The sequence below is a fragment of the Schistocerca piceifrons genome, chromosome 3 (genome assembly GCF_021461385.2).
Source record: "Schistocerca piceifrons isolate TAMUIC-IGC-003096 chromosome 3, iqSchPice1.1, whole genome shotgun sequence".
Lineage (NCBI taxonomy): Eukaryota > Metazoa > Arthropoda > Insecta > Orthoptera > Acrididae > Schistocerca > Schistocerca piceifrons.
In genome coordinates, this window is record NC_060140.1 from 176403683 (window position 1) to 176423234 (window position 19552).

A 19552-nucleotide genomic window follows, 5' to 3' on the forward strand; every position below is an offset into this window, starting at 1 on the left:
GGACTATTTTACCTCCGGAATATTTTACCCAAGAGGATGCCATCATCATTTATCCATACAGTAAAGCTGCATGCCCTCGGGAAAAAATACGACCGTGGTTTCCCCTTGCTTTCAGCTGTTCGCAGTACCAGCACAGCAAGGCCGTTTTGGTTAATGTTGCAAGGCCAGGTCAGTCAATCATCCAGACTGTTGCCCCTGCAACTACTGAAAAGGCTGCTGCCCCTCTTCAGAAACCACATGTTTGTCTGCCCTCTCAACAGATACCCCTCCGTTGTGGTTGCACCTACGGTACGGCCATCTGTATCGCTGAGGCACGCAAGCCTCCCCACCAACGGCAAGGTCCATAGTTCATGGGGAAGGATGGAGTCCTTAGGGCCACGCAAAAGTTCCAGAAGAAGCTGCGGCTGAGGTGTACACTGAGAAAGCGTACGTGAATGGTCTGGAAGTAGAGGTGGTAAAGGGAATGACTCCAGTTCGGAGAGAAGGGACTGCACACGAACCGCAATCGTTAGCCCTGATCTGGGCCACCGATGCGGGAGATGGGACTGCCGCGGGCGGGAAAAGGACGGTAACTCTGATGCTCAGGGAAACTCTGTGCTGCGTAACTGGCGAGCAGTTGCGCACGTCTGATCTGCAGTGGAGGGACACCAGCCTCCACCAGTATGCTGGTCACTGGATTCGTCCTAAAAGCACCTGTCGCTAATCGAACGCCACAGTGGGGCACAGGGTCGAGTAAATACAATGCTGAATGCACTGCCAAACCATAAACCACACTTCCATAGTCAATTCGGGATTGGACAAAGGCTCTGTAGAGCTGCAGCAACATACAGCGATCTGCACCCCAATCAGTGTTGCTCAGGCAGTGGAGGGCATTGAGATGCTGCCAGCACTTCTGCTTAAGCTGACGAAGATGAGGGAGCCAAGTCAATCGAGTGTTGAAAACCAGTCCTAGGAATTGATAAGTCTCCACTATAGTGAATGGATCATCATTAAGGTAAAGTGCGGGTTCTGGATGAACAGTACGACGCCGACAGAAGTGCATGACACACGACTTTGTGGCTGAAAAAAAAGGAAGCCGTGGGCTAGAGCCCATGACTGCACCTCGTGGATGGCTCCCTGGAGGCGCCACTCAGCAATAACAATACTGGAGCAGCAGTACGAAATGCAGATGTCATCTGCATACAGAGAAGGTGAGACAGAGGCCTCAACAGCTGCTGTTAGACCATTAATGGCCACTAAAAATAGAGAGACACTCAATACAGAGCCCTGCTGGACTCCATTCTCCTGGATATGGATGGAACTATGGGAGTCACTGACTTGGACACGGAAAGTACAGAGCGACAGGAAGTTTCGGACAAAAATCGGGAGTGGTCCCCAGAGACCCCACTCATACAATGTGGCAAGGATATGATGTCGCCAAGTCGTGTCGTATACTTTACGTAAGTCAAAAAACACGGCAATCAGGTGTTGCCATCTGTAAAAGGCTGTTCGGATGGAAGACTCGATGGACACAAGATTATCAGTGGTAGAGCGACCCTGGCGGAAGCCGCCCAGACGTGGAGTCAGCAAGCCACGTGACTCCAGAACCCAATCCAACCGCCAACATACCATACATTCCAGCAGCTTACAAAGAATGTTGGTGAGGCTGATGGGCCGATAGCTATACACATCAAGTGGATTTTTACTGGGTTTGAGCACAGGAATGATGGTGCTCTCCCGTCATTGCGATGGAAAGATGCCATCACACGAGATTCGACTGAAGATGATGAGGAGATGTCGCTTGTAGTCAGATGAGAGATGTTTAATGATCTGACTGTGGGTCCGATCTGGCCCAGGAGCTGTGTCGGGGCAATGTGCAAGGGCACTGAGGAGCTCCCAATCTGTAAATGGGGCGTTATAGGATTCACTGCTGTAGGATTCACTGTAGTGAATGAGAGGATGTTCCCTTCCAGCCGCTGTTTGAGTGTGCAAAAGACTGGGGGGTAATTCTCCGATGCAGAGGCTTGAGCAAAGTGCTCGGCAGTCGTGTTTGCGTCAGTGCATAACTCGTCATTTATGGTAACACCAGGGACAACTGTTGGGGGCCTGGTACCCGAAAAGACATTTGATCTTTGCCCAGACTTGGGAAGGTGACGTGTGGCACCCAATGGTGGAGACATATCTCTCCCAACACTCCTTCTTCCGTTGTTTGATAAGGTAGCGAACACGGGCACGGAGCTGTTTAAAGGCTATGAGGTGCTCCAGGGAACGGTTGCCGCTTATGCCACTGTATAGCTCTCCGACACTCCTTAATTACTTCAGCGACTTCCAGAGACCACCAAGGGACTGCCTTTCGCCAGGGCACCCTAAAGAGCGAGGGATCGTGTTTTTTGCCACAGAAACGATTGTTGTAGTTACCTACTCAACCATCAAACAGATGTTACCATGTGGGGGTAATTCAACAGCGACAGCAGAGGTGAAAGTTTCCCAGTCCGCCTTGTTTAAAGCCCATCTGCGCAGGCATCTATGGGCCTGACCCCAGGGCAGTGACAGGAAGATGGGGAAGTGGTCACTACCACACAGGTCATCATGTGCTCTCCAGTGGATAGAGGGAGAAGTCCCGGGCTGCAAATTGATAAATCAATAGCCGAGTAACTACCAAGAGCAACACTGAAATGTGTGGCGGTCCCAGTATTTAAGAAGCAGAGGTCGAATTGCGACAGTAAAGTTTCAACATCTCTGCCTCGGCCAGTAAGCATGGTACCACCCCACAAGGGGTTATGGGCATTAAAATCTCCCAGAAGTAGGAAAGGTTTAGGGAGTTGGTCAATCAGTCCAGTTAATACATTCAGGTATACTGCACCATCTGGAGGAAGATATACATTGCAGACAGTTATTTCCCGCGTTGTCCTTATCCTGACAGGCACAGCTTCAAGAGGGGTTTGAAGGGGCATAGGTTCACTACAGACTGAGTTTAGGACATAAATGAAAACTCCACTTGACACTCGATTATAGTTGCTACGGTTCCTGCAGTAGCCCTTATAGCCACAGAGGACAGGGGTCCGCATTGCCAGAAACCAGGTTTCCTGGGGGGCAATGCAGAAAGCAGGTGTAAAGCTTAACAGTTACTGTAGCTCAGCCAAGCGGTGGAAAAAATCGCGGCAATTCCACTGGAGGATGACATCGTGAGATTGGGAAGGCATGGAACATTCAATGAGGCAGTTTATGTCTCAGAGTCACCTGCTGCCACCGATTTATTGCCTGAGCAGTCTATATCCATTGTGTCTGAGCGTCTGGCGAGATATATGTCCTCAGCAGACGCCAAAATCTCCACCCATCCTCAGCCACAGAGCTTGTAGGTAGCGGTGGTGTGGGTGCCACCGCAGTATCATTGATCTTAGGGGTTTTCTTTTTGGATACTCTTGTCACTGCTCCTTGGGTTTACCTGGCTGGGAGGACTTCACTGGCTCAGTCTCCAGGACTGCGGATGAGTGTGAAGCCCTACGACCAGATGCTTTTGGGCTCTTCAGCCACTGGTGGATGTCTTCTTTCCCACTAGAAGAAACCTGGGACAGGAGTGACCCAAGGGACCCCTTCCTAGTGAGAGAAGCCGAAGAAGACTTATGATTCTCCAGCTTAGAAGTGGGGATGGACGTCCCCGATGGTTGGGGGGGTGGGGGTGGGGAGGGGAGGGGGGGGTGTTGCTCCCGAAGTAGGTGGTGCAGGAACAACAGGGAGGGCAATGACCCCCAACATCAAGAGGGCAGGTTTAGTCTTCTGGCTCTGAAAGGTGACCTGAGTTTGCAGAGCTGATGGTGCCAGAACTGTTGTAGTGGCGGCCGCGTAAGACGATGTCACACACACAGGATGCAGGTGTTCAAATTTTCTCTTAGCCTCAGTGTAGGTCAGTCTGTCCAGGGTCTTGTGCTCCATATTTTCCTTTCTTTCTGGAGAATCCTGCAGTCAGGTGAGCTCCGGACCCTGGCGGACACGCCGGACGAAATGTACACCTCGCCGCTCTAAATTGGCGCGCGGCTCATCATCCGACTGCAAAAGAAGGTCACTGTGAAATATGATACCCTGGATTATATTTAAGCTCTTATGGGACGTGATGGTTACAGAAACATCCCCCAGCTTGTCACAAGCGAGCAACTCCCTTGACTGGGCAGAGGATGCTGTTTTGATCAAGACAGACCCAGATCTCATTTTGGACAAGCCCTCCACCTCCCCGAACTTGTCCTCTAAATGCTCAACAAAAAATTGAGGTGTCATCGTCATGAAAGATTCTCCATCTGCTCTCGTACATACAAGGTACTGGAGCAAATAAGATTCGCTGCCATCCTCAGCCTCACGTTCCTCCCATGGTGCGGCCAGGGAGGGAAACAATTTCGGGTCGTACTTCTGTGCGTTGAATTGAGCTTGTGATCGCTTAGAGACTGCTGGTGTTTCACCACCAGCAAGAGATGATGGACTACGCTTCATCACGTGTCATCCACCCTGATGCCACTCACTCCAACCATGGGCCCTCCCCATGGGCGCCACCCAGCCGCAGCAAAGGCCACTTGGCAGGATGGCCATTGCCAGGAGTCCCAATGCCCCAGGGGGATGGGCATCTACCCCTTGGCATACATGGGATTTAACAGCGCAGGCATCAGCAGAGCGATCCCTGTGTGGTCAGGGGGCTACAACCAACAGGGTACATGGCGACCCGAGTACATGGCGGCCCCACCACAACTGACTGGCTACCGTGCTAGATAACAGGTGCAAAGAAGTCCATGGTCATCGTCAACACAGAAATCAACACTACACAATGCATGGTGGGAAATGCACCCAGGAAGGTGTCCTTGCCCAAGAAATGGAGAATGAACAGGACTACAATGCAACGACAAGAAAGTGAGCTAAAGATCTCAATGCACAATGGACATGATGCACCTTGTAAGGCACCTTTCCCCAATTGGCTCGCCCTTCAGGAAAATTTTGAAGAATGGAGGTCAAATCCTACAGGGGACCATCACATAAAGGCTGAAACGTGTGAAACTCCTTTTAGTCACCTCGTATGACAGGCAGGAATACCTTGGGCCTATTCTAACCCCACGACCCGCAGGGGAACTAACAGCAGACTTTGACATGGAACGGTTGTACGGGTATAGAGTCGAAGGGAACTCTGATTATAGGATTAGTTGTTAATTGCTTGATCCCCAGATGGGAACATTTTTGTTTTGAATAGTGTGTTACTGTTGGTGGTTTATTGTAGTTTCCTTAATAAAAAAAAGTTGGTTCTTGCTCCATAGATTTAGCATTTGCGAAGAGTTTGTTCGAATTCCTGCAATGCTCCATTGTTTGCTGACGTGGCTGAAGGTATTCTGGGTTTAGATGTGCCATCGGCTTGCATCCTTGAGCTGTTGGATCGTATGCAACACACAACTGAACTTCTGATTCAGTGTCTACAGACTTTGACTAGTGTTCCTCCAGGGGGTGCCGGCGTTGGCTGCAACTGCCGCATTACCGCCATTTGAAAAGTCTATTGAACTGTGGAGTAATTATATAGATCGCTTGGAACAACATTTCCTTGTCCACAGAATCATTAACATTGGCCAGCATCGTGCATTTTTTCTTGCCTATGTGGGTCACGACACTTATTGCTTAGTGCAGCAGTTGCATCCAGAGGTAGAACCCCATGCTGTCCCTTATGAGCAGCTGACCAACAGTTTAGCAGAATATTTTAATGGCCAGGTCCACATCGCAGCAGATTGCTACAAGAGTATTTGAGAAAAAGTTTTGTATTCTGAACAATGTCGACAGGTTGTTCCTTATGTGGATAAATGAAAAGCAATTGCAAGGCAACACTATTAATGAGAACTTCATTTGTGAGAAGGTGAGAATGATTTTTGCAAACTTTGTTAAGAAGACACCAGGATGATCAGCGACCAAAGAAGTGTTTAAGGGAAGCCGTGGGTGGTTTGAGAAATATAAGAGAAGAACCAGCATCCACAGCATTGCGAGGCATGGTGAAGCTGTCAGCTCTAATACAAAGTCAGCATAGAACTTCGTCAGCAACTTCAAGATGCTCATAGATTCTGAGGGTTATCTGCCGCAACGGGATTTTAATTGTGACAAGATAGGTCTATTCTTGAAAAAGATGCTGAGGTGAACCTTTACAATAGCAGAGGAGAATGCATTGCCCGGTCACAAGCCAATGGAAGACCATCTCACACTGCTATTATGTGCCAATGCAAGTGGCAGTTTGAAAATTAAATTGCTGCTTGTTTACCACTCAGAAACTCCAAGAGCCTTCAAGAAGTTAAATTCCAGAAGAGCAGGTTAAATGTGATGTGGAGGTCCAATAACAAGTCTTGGGTGACATGTGATCTTTTTTGTGGTTAGATCAACGAAGTGTTTGGTTCTTTGCTGAAAAATTATTTGCTGAAGATGAATCCTCCACTCCATGTCTTTCTTGTTATGGACAATGATCCTGTCCATTCTCCAGTCCTACAAGATCACCTTCTTGATGAATTCCAAATTGTCAAGATCCAATTTCTGCCTCCCAACACCACTCCATTTCTCTAGCAACAAGTAACAAGGAGCAGCCACATATCCTCCCACAGGGCGGATGGGCAGTCCGAACGGCCAGTCTCCACATTGAGTCTCCGTCTCAAACAACATGAACACATTACCACCTGCCACTCACCCTGCGGTGAGGGTTGATGCACTGCCTCGGCACACTGCAAGGTGCTTCAGCAGCTGAGCCTGTAAGCGCAAAAAGCAACACCTGAGGTGACACACCAAATTCTTCGCCATAACCACACATTGACACAATAGCCTGAAGGCTGCTAACCATGGCCAAAAGCTTCCACTGACCGCTAACTGCAGGCACCTCTTCTTGTGTCCCACGTAGCATGCACATGTCCTGTCCATACTACTAGGATGGATAACTATAAAAGCCCACACAGAAAGGTAAATACATAGCTCACTAACTTTCCTGACATGCTATCAATGCAGGCTGATGCTTTACTGAGCTCTGTAGCAGGCCAATGAAAAGAAATGAGACTGTGCAACAGACTATGCAAATCTACACTTTAGTTACCGAAATGGGAGATTACACCTCTTAAATACAAAAATATGCATGGAATTTAAGAATTAAACTATGTATGTAATTCACCCGCATTTGTAGGCAAATTTCAACTGTGGTGTTTTATATATTTTAATGTTTCTGATTAACAATTATCACTTTTTGGATTAAATGATGTTGTTGAAAATCTGAATTGGACTGCAGCATAGTTAATATAGAACATACATTTTACAATAATTGTTTAAATAGTAATTATGACCATAATGAAAATAAAATGGGCATGGGCAAAACATATAACTAGGCAAATGGACAGTAGGCGGACAATGGAAATTCTTTGTTGTATTCCAAATACCAGCTGATACGAAAAGACCGAGACAATGCCCATATGGAGGGTGAGTAGATGGTGTTAGAAAACATGCAGGAGAAAGGTGAATGTAAATAAATAGCTGTAGACTGTGATATGTGGTGAGGTCTAGAGAAGGCCTTTATCCACTAGTGGCTATCAAATGGATACCGCTGCTGATGTTGCAAATATTAGCATGTAGGCAGACAGCAAACTTCAAAGCTCTGTATGGAGTTTTGTGGAATGTATTGATGACAAACGGCATTTTCTGTTTTTTGGGTTAGCATTAACACAGACGGTTAATGAGTTTGATTTTGTTCATGTTTTGTGTGGACGTGCAGATATGGCAAAAGCTGATGGTGGACTAGTGCCTGTATCACTAGAATCTCCTGACTAACTGGAAAGGTTTTCTCATTAATTATGATGGAATATACTGAATTATGCAATTCTCTGATTCATTAATTTACTGGTCATAAATTAACCATAAGACTAATTAAATAGTGTCTAATATATAAGGCTGCATCACACAGGTAGCAAATGATACAGCTGTTATAAGCAGTGCAAAGGTAGCACCTGGGTGTGGAAAGAGCAAATCACAAACAACAGTACTGTCACATGACTGCACCCTGTGAAAAATGATAGACACTATGAGAATTCATAAGAAAGTAAACATGAACAGTTTGAGTGAAGAACTGACAGCACAATACAGTGCAGTACAGTTACAGTCTGCTATATAAGTGCATTTTCATGCAACAGTTTGGAGTCTATACTAAGTCGCAACTATACATTCTGTCAATAAACAGGAGTTCTGAAACTGTTTAAGTAACTAACACAAAATAATTCACAACTGATGTCTGCCTTCCACTATTTCGAGGGAGTCTCAGTTACCACTCACAAAACTGAGCTTTTGCAAACAGTAGTGAGACTTGACAGTATGCCACTTCCTGATTTCAAACTTTTATTTTGCTAAAAAGTAACACCAGAATCAGCTCTGTGAGTTGTCACAAAAAATGTATATGCAATGGTAAAGCTGTTAAGTCTATACTGAAACACCTCGTATAATGTACAGTAATGTAAAACTTTGCTTTCAGTGTACATTTGACTGTAGCTCGGTCAAAATAGGAAACCGACTGAAAGCTAGTTGTTTACATAACTGCTACCACAGCAACAACCAATCAGCTGGTCACACCTTCTATTTTGTTCCCCTCTTGTCACATTGCTCTGCTACCTCATGTGCCAGTTGCCATGTCAGCTACAGACAGCACTTGCAGCTCGTAACGTAACAACTGTGATACATTTTCATTGCTTCTCTGTGTGTCATGTTTATTTTATGAAACAGAATGTTCTATACTAGCTGAGAAAATGCGCAAGAAAGTGATAAGACTTACCATCATGCTAAGCAAACCCATTACTGCACATAAAAATGGGTTGCATGTGAATACACCTGCAATGGAAATGCCTGTCTGTTGTCACAGAAGTGACATTGTCTGTGCAGACAACTAGCAACATTCACCCCTTCCATGCTCAACTGTCAACCACCCTGTTACTTTGATTCAGGTATAAAATGGTAACAACTTATTTCTTTGGCATTTATTGTTTGTTTTTGTAATCTTCTGGGACTGCTGCATAATAAATGTCTTTCAAGGACATAATACACTTATATACCCAGTTATGCTGCTACGATTATTACTTTTATTTGACTATAGTGCTGTACCAGCTACATAGCCATCATTAACTTATATGTAATGGAACATCTTATAAATTTTTGTACGTTTTTTGTAGTGCAAGTGTGTTACTTATGAATAATATGATTTTACACAAATTTTCTAGTCCTGAATTCTATGCAATATCATTGTTTCGGTTGCTGTCTATTTGCTATTAATTATATTTTATGTTAATGTAGCAATAGTAATCAGTTCTGTTGTATGTTCTGACACTTTTCTTTCTGCAGTGGCCAGGAATAAATCTTAGTCTGTTGTTGACATTTAGTGACAGCAGTTGTGAGAAATGATCAGTGATTCGTTATTTCTGTTGCTGTCTATTTGTTTACTGATTTCATTCTTTTGTTGTTATTCTAGTTGTAATCTACTGTATGTTATGTTCTGAGATTTCATTAATCATGGTCAGAAATAAACTTTCTTCCCAGTCGAAACTTTGTGACAGCAATTATTTTAGATGATCAACAATATTGTATGGTTACATCTGCTTGTTGAAAATTCTACCAGCAATGTGATTGGGTTATATTAAATGGATATCTGTGGTGTTGTGTTATTTAAGATAAATTTAGTCTCTGGTTGAATTATGGTTTATCCGGGATCTTGGTGGATAATGCAAGTTAAGTTTTTGATAAAGTGTTTATATTGTAGGTCGGTTTGTTCATTGAGAATTAGATGTGAATAATTTCAAGTGTGTAAATATATCTCAATTTCCTGCAATATATTCATTATCAGTCCTTTTGGTGTTGCGTGTAGATGAATACAGAGATATACTGAGATATATTTACACAGATGAGATTATCTGCATTTAATCCTCGATGCATGAGCTGATCTATAATATACACATTTTATCGAAAATTTTTACTGTCATTATCCACAAAGATCTTGGATAAACTATAATATAACCAGAGACAAAATTTATCTTAAATAACACAACACCACAGATATCCATTCAATATAACCCAATCACATTGCTGCTAGAACTGTCAATAAGCAGATGTAACCATACAATATCGCTGATCATCTGACATAATTGCTCTCATAAAATTTCAACCGGAAAGTAAGTTTATTTCTGACCATTATTAATAAAACATCAAGACATAACAAACAACAGGTTACTAGTAGAAGAACAATGAAAGAATATAATCAGTAAAGAAATAGTCAGCAACAGAAATCACAAAATCAGTGATCATCTGTCATGAATGCTGTTAATGAATGTCAACTACAGACTAAGATATAATTCTGAACACTATTACAAGAAGTGTCAAGACATACTACAAAACTAATTGCTATTGCTACATTAACATAAAATATAATCATTAACAAATAGACAGCAACAGAAACAACAATACTGCATGGAAGTCAGGACTAGAAAATGTACATAAAATCATATTATTCATAAGTAACTCACATGTACTACAACAAACGTACCAAAATTTATAAGATTTTCTATTACAGATAACCTGATGATGGCTTTATAGCTGAGATAAGCCTATAGTTCAAATAAAAATAACATTCATAGCGGTGTAACTAGCTATATAAATATATTATGTTTGTTTTTCTTTGCCCATTACCATAATTTTCAATTGTCAGTATTTGTGGTGTTACTGTTTTATTTCTCTTCAATTTTTTGTCAACATTTAACAAAGTGAAACGTTTCTAATTGGAAAAATGTATATTACACTGAATACCTATCAATCCTTATTCGATGTTCCTGTCTGCCACTAAATACCTCTTCTATGTGGTGAGTAGCAATCTATACTTTTCATATTGTAGTTATTGCATTCTGAATTTTAAACTGTCTGATTTTACAATTATAGTAACTCCATCGGAGAGATGATAACCCAACCATCAGCGCAATACCAATGACAGATGTAAGATTGGAAACTCTCTTCCCACCTTATGGAAAAGACTAGTAGATCTCCCTCAGGTCAATAATTTTCTAATTCCTGCACACTTATAGTTGTTATTCATCTACAAGGGAAAGTTATTTTTATACACAACAAATATTTGATACTAAATTAGGGCATGAACTATTTTAAAACTGAAGGCAAAATACCTGAAAATAGCCATGGTTCCTCAGACTTTCAACAAACGTATGCCAACTTCGGCCACTGAACATTTCTCCACTTGTGTCAGGTACACTCGGTGGCTTGGCCTGAGAAGTAAGTATCTCAACCCCACAAGCCTAAAACAAATAATTATGCTCACACATGAGAAATATTTTGAAAAATAATTGAAAAAGCACAGAATGTTAAGTATAATCTATAGGAAAGTTCTGGCAGAATGCAAATAGTTTTGGATTAAAGGAGACAACTCACTGAAAAGCGATCTTGAGTACGTACACAAACACGCATGCACACCACCTATGCCCCTCCATGGCACTGGCTAGATGCTCAGCATTGTGTGTCCACCCAGCACCATGTAGGGCACAGGAGAGAGAGAGAGAGAGAGAGAGAGAGAGAGAGAGAGAGAGAGAGTGTGTGTGTGTGTGTGTGTGTGTGTGTGTGTGTGTGGCTTTCATAATACATGTATAAAGATCCACCTTAGTAACAATTAGGATCACCACAATACCACAGAACTGCGAGATAGCATGACATTACAAAAACAGATGTACTACACCGTATTAATTCTTGATATTGCTTTTTGATGGTTATACAGTAACAACACTGGCCTGTATAAATTATGACAGAAACTCTGTTATTTAAAAATGAGTAAAACCTATATTAGTGAAAATGCAACAGTAAATATGTCAGCATATGACAATGACAATGCAGTATCATTGTAGTATTGAATGTAACAGCATCGAAGCATTGTACCAATGAGACATGTGGCATTCCTCAACATAAGATAAATAATATTTCAGCTGCAATGCTTGGAAAACCTGACAAGTTACAGAAATTTACTACTTTTAAAATAAATACTAATAACAAAAACACCAAAAGAAGTTTCTTTCATGCAACGTGCTACATATATTTAAAAATGGTGACTAATAATAATAATAATAATGAAATAAGGAACTAAAATTCAGTAATGTGTGACCATTATTATCTGCAGGTCACTCCTTGCAATGACTTGGTTAAAAATAACTGTTTATATAGAGCAGCTTTGTTTCTGTATTATCACTAGGCATATTTAGCTCTTCTGCAGCAAATTATAATACTTATTGCATTTCAGCAGCTCTGAAGATGCTTAAGTGTAACAAAGTGAAACATGTCTAGTGATAGATGATGAACGAAATAAAAATGTACCTTAAATTGTTGCTAATGATCAAATCGTTACAATAAAAACCATATGTTTCCTACAGAAGATGAGCAACCACTCATTAGCTATCAAAATAGGAACAAGTGGAGCATGAACGCCACACATAAGCAAACTGAAACTCTATATTTTTTTTGGAGTTTTCAAAATTCCCTCATCAGGAAAAAGATATACAAAATTAGGGGAGGGGGGGCAGGGGGGGGGGGGGGTAAATGATCTGTGCATAGTAGCAGCAAGCAGCTACTGAAAGAAAGTTAAAGTCACTCCAACCCATGGACCACTGAACATACATACGACAGGATGATTAAGAATGGACAATGAACAAACAGCTATGATTCAGATTTCAGATTGAGAAGTAAGTGATAACATACAGCACATTAAATGGAACTATACACTTTTTTCTGTGACACTGGAAGGAGCCTTCAAGAGGCCTTCAACAACATAACATGAGTGTAACTTACTTATGAGATAATGACACTTCAAACCCCCATCCCACTGTCAGGGGAAAGAAAAGATGCAGCAAATGGGGAAAACAAGGAAAGAAACATGATATTCACTTTTCTTCCTTACGTGCAACCATTCTCAGCCAAGATCACGATGTTCCTTGGAAAATGCAACATCAAAATCATCTTTCATTCACTGGCCAAGACAAAAGATATTCCTGACTTTACAAAGGACCCTCTGAAAATTATCAGGGATACATACCAACCCATGTGAATGTGGCCACTAATACATTGGGTAATGTAGGACTGTAGCTTGAAATACTGCATGGAACACATCAGATGTGAACATCTGAGACACGCGTATTATTCAGCAGTGGCGGAGCACAGGTTCAATTAAGAAAATGCATTTGACTCTATGAACATCAAGTTTCTGTGTGGAGCAAGTGGCTACTGAGAAAGCATTACAAAGGAACCCACAGAAATAAGGATCTGCGAGAATCTTGTCAACAGAGAGGCAGGTCATCAGCTAGGCGACAAGCACACATCCAGCAGCGGCTCGGTATGCAAAATGGATCAAGAAAGCCTAAGCAGAGATTTGAGAGTAGCCTCCAGCCCACTCCCAGCCCAATGTTGCAACCCCCAACCCTCTTCCTGCCCATCAACTGCACCAGATCCTGACATCCCTTGGGCAGATGGAGGGTTGGCTACTGCACCAGTATTAATTTTGGAACTTCAGCAATAGCTTGACACTTTGTTGGAAAGGAAATGATATGACACTCATTGAAACTTTGCAATAACAACATTGCCACATGGCTGGAAACCCAAGAACTTGCCATCATCCTCCTCCTCAATAATAATAATAATAATAATAAAGTTGACATTATACCGATTGTACTATCAACTACAGGAGGCATACCACACAATATCCACCAGTACATCAACGCAATACAGCTACATCCAAACTTATATATACAACTACAGAAATCTGTAATTATTGATACTTGTTCAATTACCCGAAAGTTCCTAAATGCAATGTAACATATACCGTACAGTTAAAAGGAAGTCCCGCTTGAGCAAGATCCGAGTCACTTTCCATTTTTAACCAGACATAACGTCCGAGAAAGAAAAGAAATAATAATAATAATAAAAGAAGAAGAAGAATACTGATGTCAATGATGACAATGATGATGATGATGGTGATAGTGATGGAGGAAAATATATTAGTTCTTGTAAACTCGATACTGTAATAATATATATAAAAACAAAGATGATGTAACTTACCAAACAAAAGCGTTGGTATGTTGATAGAGACACAAACAAACACACACACATAATTCAAGCTTTCGCAACCCACGGTTGCTTCATCAGGAAAGACATATGGCCGCTTGTGTCTGTATATGTGCGGATGGATGCGCGCGCGCGCTAGAGAGTGTATACCTGTCCTTTTTTCCCCCTAAGGTAAGTCTTTCCGCTCCCGGGATTGGAATGACTCCTTACCCTTTCCCTTAAAACCCACATCCTTTCGTCTTTCCCTCTCCTTCCCTCTTTCCTGATGAAGCAACCGTGGGTTGCAAAAGCTTGAATTTTGTGTGTGTGTTTGTGTCTCTATCAACAGACCAACACTTTCTTTTGGTAAGTTACATCATCTTTGTTTCTAGATATATTTTTCCCACGTGGAATGTTTCCTCTATTATATTCATATCGATACTGTAATAAGTTTGACAAGGTAACCACTACAAACCAAATTTAATTTATGTCTACTCTGCTTTTGTTATTTGCTTACAAGAAATACATTATTTTATTGTAGGTTACTTACAATCTTCATTCCAAGTGAATGAGACTTGTATTCAGGGCTACTGGGGGCTGGGAGGTTCCAACCCGTCCTTCGATCAGGCTGGTACTGTTGGTGCACAAGCATGGCGTACAGGCACCGGGTCATTACCACACTTGTCATTACACGGTTCTCAGGAGGGAAGTATCGCATAACACGGCAAGCCTGAAAATGGAGAGTATGCAACTGAATCCAGGTAACATACGAGCATATAATTTATAATGAGTTGATAATGACTGGTTTCAGGTATATTATTTCACTTAGATGAAACAGAAGTAACAGGGGCATTTAATGTAATTCATTCTTATAAGTTTCAGCAATGTATGATAATTACAGTTGTTTGTTTACATGCCTAGAACAGTGATGCTATCAGTGCCCTTCCACTATAGTCAGGTTAAAATACCTAACAACTTTTGGGCATCTGGCACAGAGTTAGGGAAATATCCTGGCACAGAAAGATTGTGGCCACAGAATCAATGATACTTGACACAACATGCTACTGTTTCCTGACATTGTGGGAACAGACTGCAATAATTCAACCAATTTTTTGGAATATTAGGACAATGGTATAATCTCCTCTCCTGCAAGCTAAACATAAAAGTTGCAAACATTTTCAGGCTGGTCAGAGATACTCAGACTACATACATCGGCCACAGATTGCTCCTGCGTGGGGTGCTGCCACTGCTGCAAGAATGTCACATGGAGTCATCCAGTGACATTTCAATCTGCCAGTAAGTACTGCAGCCCACACTTGCCAGTCAGTCTCTCGATAGTTTGAAGCCTTAAGTGTAGCCGTTGATTACCAGAGTTTTGACATTGCCTGTATTACAATTTTGGATTTGGATTGCTTCCTGGACTGTTTGTATATACTCAACGCAACTTTGCTATGACCTGGACATGTTTTTGGTTTGCCATTCACTTTGTGAATTCTGCTGTCATTGACCTCAGAGACCATCTGTTTCTTCACAGGTCTCTGCATTACTGTCAATGCGAGAAAATAGGTGTATGAGAAAAGATTGGGCCATTCAATAACAAAAGCTTTTATTGCCAGTTTTAGTTTCTGACAAACATTCTTCAGTCTCCCACACAATGACTACTCTCTTTTGTATTGCTGCACTTGCTTCTTTAACCCCTCTGCATAGTTATCTGCATTGGAATTTGACCAGCTGACAACAGCAGTCTTATTTCCTTGCCATCCATACATGTTACCTATCAAGTTATTGTTTCAAGTACAAAGCAAGGGAATGGCCACTAGGTGTGAGAAAACAAAATCATCATCAAATTGTTGGCCACGGTCAAAAAAGGCTGGTACAGTTAGACATTCTTTGCCCTTTGTGCTCATCAAAAAGCATTTTTGGTACTCGCAAGGCATGTAGTTTGTGAGATCTGAGCTTTTACATTACAGCAGTGTAAATAGTGGCATGCCCAATATGAGGAAATTCAACAACCAAAGGACCAATTATCAGTCACAAGGCAAATCACAGTTTTTGGTCCACTTGTTGTACAACTTCATCAGTCACTTTTAAAGTCTCCATACCATTGTGTAATTTTATCTTGACTCATTACTACAGGCACATAAACTAGGCACAACACCTGATGAGTTTTGGCACAGAAAAATTGAATTACTGCATAAACTTCGCAATTGGCAGAACAACCTTTTTCCAAGCCTCTGTTGTTAACCTATATACGCAGTCATATGCTTGCTGAAACAAAACATTGACTTCTGTGGCTTCATAATCAATCAACAGATGGCGCTGCATTAATTTGTGCAATTGAGCCACCTGGTGTGTAGCCTGTCTACCTGTGCCTGTCTGGGGGCAAGCTAGCACATGCCCATGTCCCAAGGGGCAGTGTTAGAACATCCTGCTTTAGTGAGGTAACATAGAAGGAATGTACCTATAAAGTAATTTGCTGCCAAATTCTACAGGAAGAAGTCTAGAGTAATACAAAGACGCAGAATATAAATCGAATGGCAGAGAGAAGCATAATCAACACTCACGATAGAGAAACATCTTGAGTAATACAAAGAAGTAGAATATAAATCGAATGGCAGAGAGAAGCATAATCAATACTCATAATAGAGAAACATCTTGAGCCTCTAACCCCTTATGTACTTAATATACAGAAAGAATAGCCAGAAAAACTGTGTACCATTTTGCCACATAACGAACAGAGATAAAATGCTTAAAATGCCAATGCACTGTACCACATTTCAAATGTCATTTGCGTACAAGATTTAAGGCAAATGAACATATTGTTATACCACTGTGATAGATTGTCTGAATGTTACCTTCAAATCAATGGGATCCCTGTTACAGAAAGCTAAAACTGCAGGTGCAATAAGGTTAGGTTTCTCTTTCAACAAGGCTGCTACTCTGACTGGAATATATGCTGTAGTCCTGTGAAGGAGCTCTGTAATTTTTCCTGGGTATCTGTAACAAAAGAATAGAAATGGCCAGTGTCACAACCATCAGTAACTACTCTTATTTTCACTCTATGACAACAACTAAATTTAAAAGTAGTATTCTCAGCATGTACATTAGCTTTGAGTAAAATAGGTACAGTGAGACAATTAAAAAGTAGGTTGTTGAACCAACGTATAACACACATTAAGACTGAACAAACTCACAAATGGATAATCTTCATATAAAGATGTAAACATGTATTAACTTATTGAAAAAATATGACAGGAGCACAAAAAAATAAATTTGTGAAATATCATGAGTTGACATCTTGCATTTTTCCTTTTATAGCAAGAAGGTAGATAAAACTTAGAAAAAATTCTAAATGGTGAGATGACATTCTACTCTTCAGTGGAGCAACAAATATGTATGACTAGTTAAAATTGCGTGCCAGACCATGACATAAAACTAGACAGCAGAAACAATGCACACCTCATGGCCTGCTTCCAAGTTTCATCTTTCCACTGTTAAAACTGAAACACAAATTTAACTTGCCACTAATGTTCGTGAATGTGGTGTACTGTGTACTGAACTGGGGACCTAGAAACGACGGAGAGGCTTCATCCCACCATAGCCCTCAGTGGTTCACAGCCCCATAACAGGCCACAGCAGTCCACCTACCTCACTGCTGCCCCACACTGAACCAGGGTTATTGTGCGGTTTGGCCCACAGAGGAACTACCCCAGGGGAACGTCTCAAACCAGAGTATAACTCCAATGTTTACATGGTAGAGTAATTATGGTGTACACGTACATGGAGACAGTGTTTGCGCAGCAATCGCCGACATAGTGTAACTGAGGTGGAATAAGGGGAACCTGCCCGCATTCTCCGTGGCAGATGGAAAACCACCTCAAAAACCATCTACAGGCTGGTCGGCATACCGGACCTCGACACTAATCTGTCGGGCGGATTTGTGCCGGGAGCCAGCACGCCTTCCCGTTTAGGAAGCAGTGCATTAGACTGTGTGGCTAGCCGGGCGGGCTTCGTGAATGTGGTGCTCAATAAAGTGCATCAGACATGACAAAATTCCAACAAGACATTATAACTTTGTGACACGGATCACAGACAGCAAGGGTGGAAGCACACAAATTACAAACTGCTGTGAATTTTACAAATAGCATGTCAAATTGAGAAGGAAAAAGTATGCAATAGTGTTTGCCAATAAGCCACTACATATTCACAATAAGCATTTTTTGCCTCTGGCAGTTGTTACTGAAACCATATGGATGTAATGTCAGTACAGAATGCTGAACTTGAGTTCAAATGACTCATCTTGGTACAGCTTCCCCATTTATGAATGGCATCACACCATGTAAACAGTTGTAACAAATAAGTGTTCCACAAGGAGTGCGCTGAATGGCACAGGGAAGTACCTAGCAGAGTAATATGATTTCTAGTATTCTTGTACAGATTGTTCACAGTAGCTACCTTATGGCATTTGAAGAGTTATATAGTAACATATTCAACTCATCTGATGATGACTTGGTAATAAGTAGAACTGGAAATGATACCATTTGTGTAACTTGAAGCTTTAATATCTTAATTTAAAAAAAAAAATAAGATGGTCACTACACCTATTCTGTGCAAGATTTCATTCCTATTCTTTTAACTGACACCCTTGGCAGCAAAGATTTTTCACATCGGATATTCTCTTACAATTGTTATACCTTTAGTGTATCTCAGTTGGATTCAAACTGTCTTCCATAGAACTTTTCTGCTTTTAACTATTTTCTGCACTTTTTCCTTTTCTGTATTTTATCTTTAGACTCTACCAAATAAAACAATTCTAGAAGCTTATGATTTGTCACTTTAATATACCTCTTTCCCGATAGTTGTTATACAAGTGTTAGCAGATGATACAAAGGTGACAGTTTTGTCTTTACCTAGTCAGCAGAAGTAACACATAATTTCAATTGTTACATTTAAAAAATCTGTAATATTTGTATTTAGAAATAATAATGGATCTAGACTTGTTTAGCCCAAGTATATTAAGGTTAGTTCTAGACAATATGCTTGTGTAAATGCCTATTTCCTTCAGTCTTTTTCAACAAAGGACTACAAAGCAAAAGTAACTGGTTTTTACTCTTGTTTGTATGTATATGTTAAGAAGGAAGGCAGCATCTCATAAAGAACGAGAATGGGGATGGAGTGGCTATGTACATGAAAAATGGAATTAGCTACATTTGAATCTACTGACGTATCAGAGTAATGTGCAGAACAGGTCACTGAACATTGTGCAAGAGCAGTGGAATTTAGTGAAACTAAACTTTTCAATTGTACTTATTTATGGAACCCCTAAATGATTTAAGGACATTTCTGTTCAATCTGGGGAGAGTTCATCATTCACTTTATAAAAAGTACCCAAAATTAGTTGTATGTAGTGACTTTAATGTTAATTTTATATGTGACTGTGCAAGGAAAAGAATATTGGGAGCTCTCTAAATTCATA

The 19552-nt window shown here is 41.3% G+C and overlaps 1 protein-coding gene across 1 annotated transcript in view; it reads right to left on the reverse strand.

Annotated features, from left to right (window-relative positions):
• LOC124790120 (protein ecdysoneless) overlaps positions 1-19552 on the reverse strand; it is an 86531-nt gene that overhangs the window by 30100 nt on the left and 36879 nt on the right. The window contains exons 5-7 of the mRNA XM_047257693.1: positions 16932-17073; positions 14627-14806; positions 11166-11294 (exon numbers count right to left, since the gene is read on the reverse strand). Coding sequence (XP_047113649.1) covers positions 11166-11294; positions 14627-14806; positions 16932-17073 — 451 coding nt within the window. The remainder of the gene's footprint in view (positions 1-11165; positions 11295-14626; positions 14807-16931; positions 17074-19552) is intronic.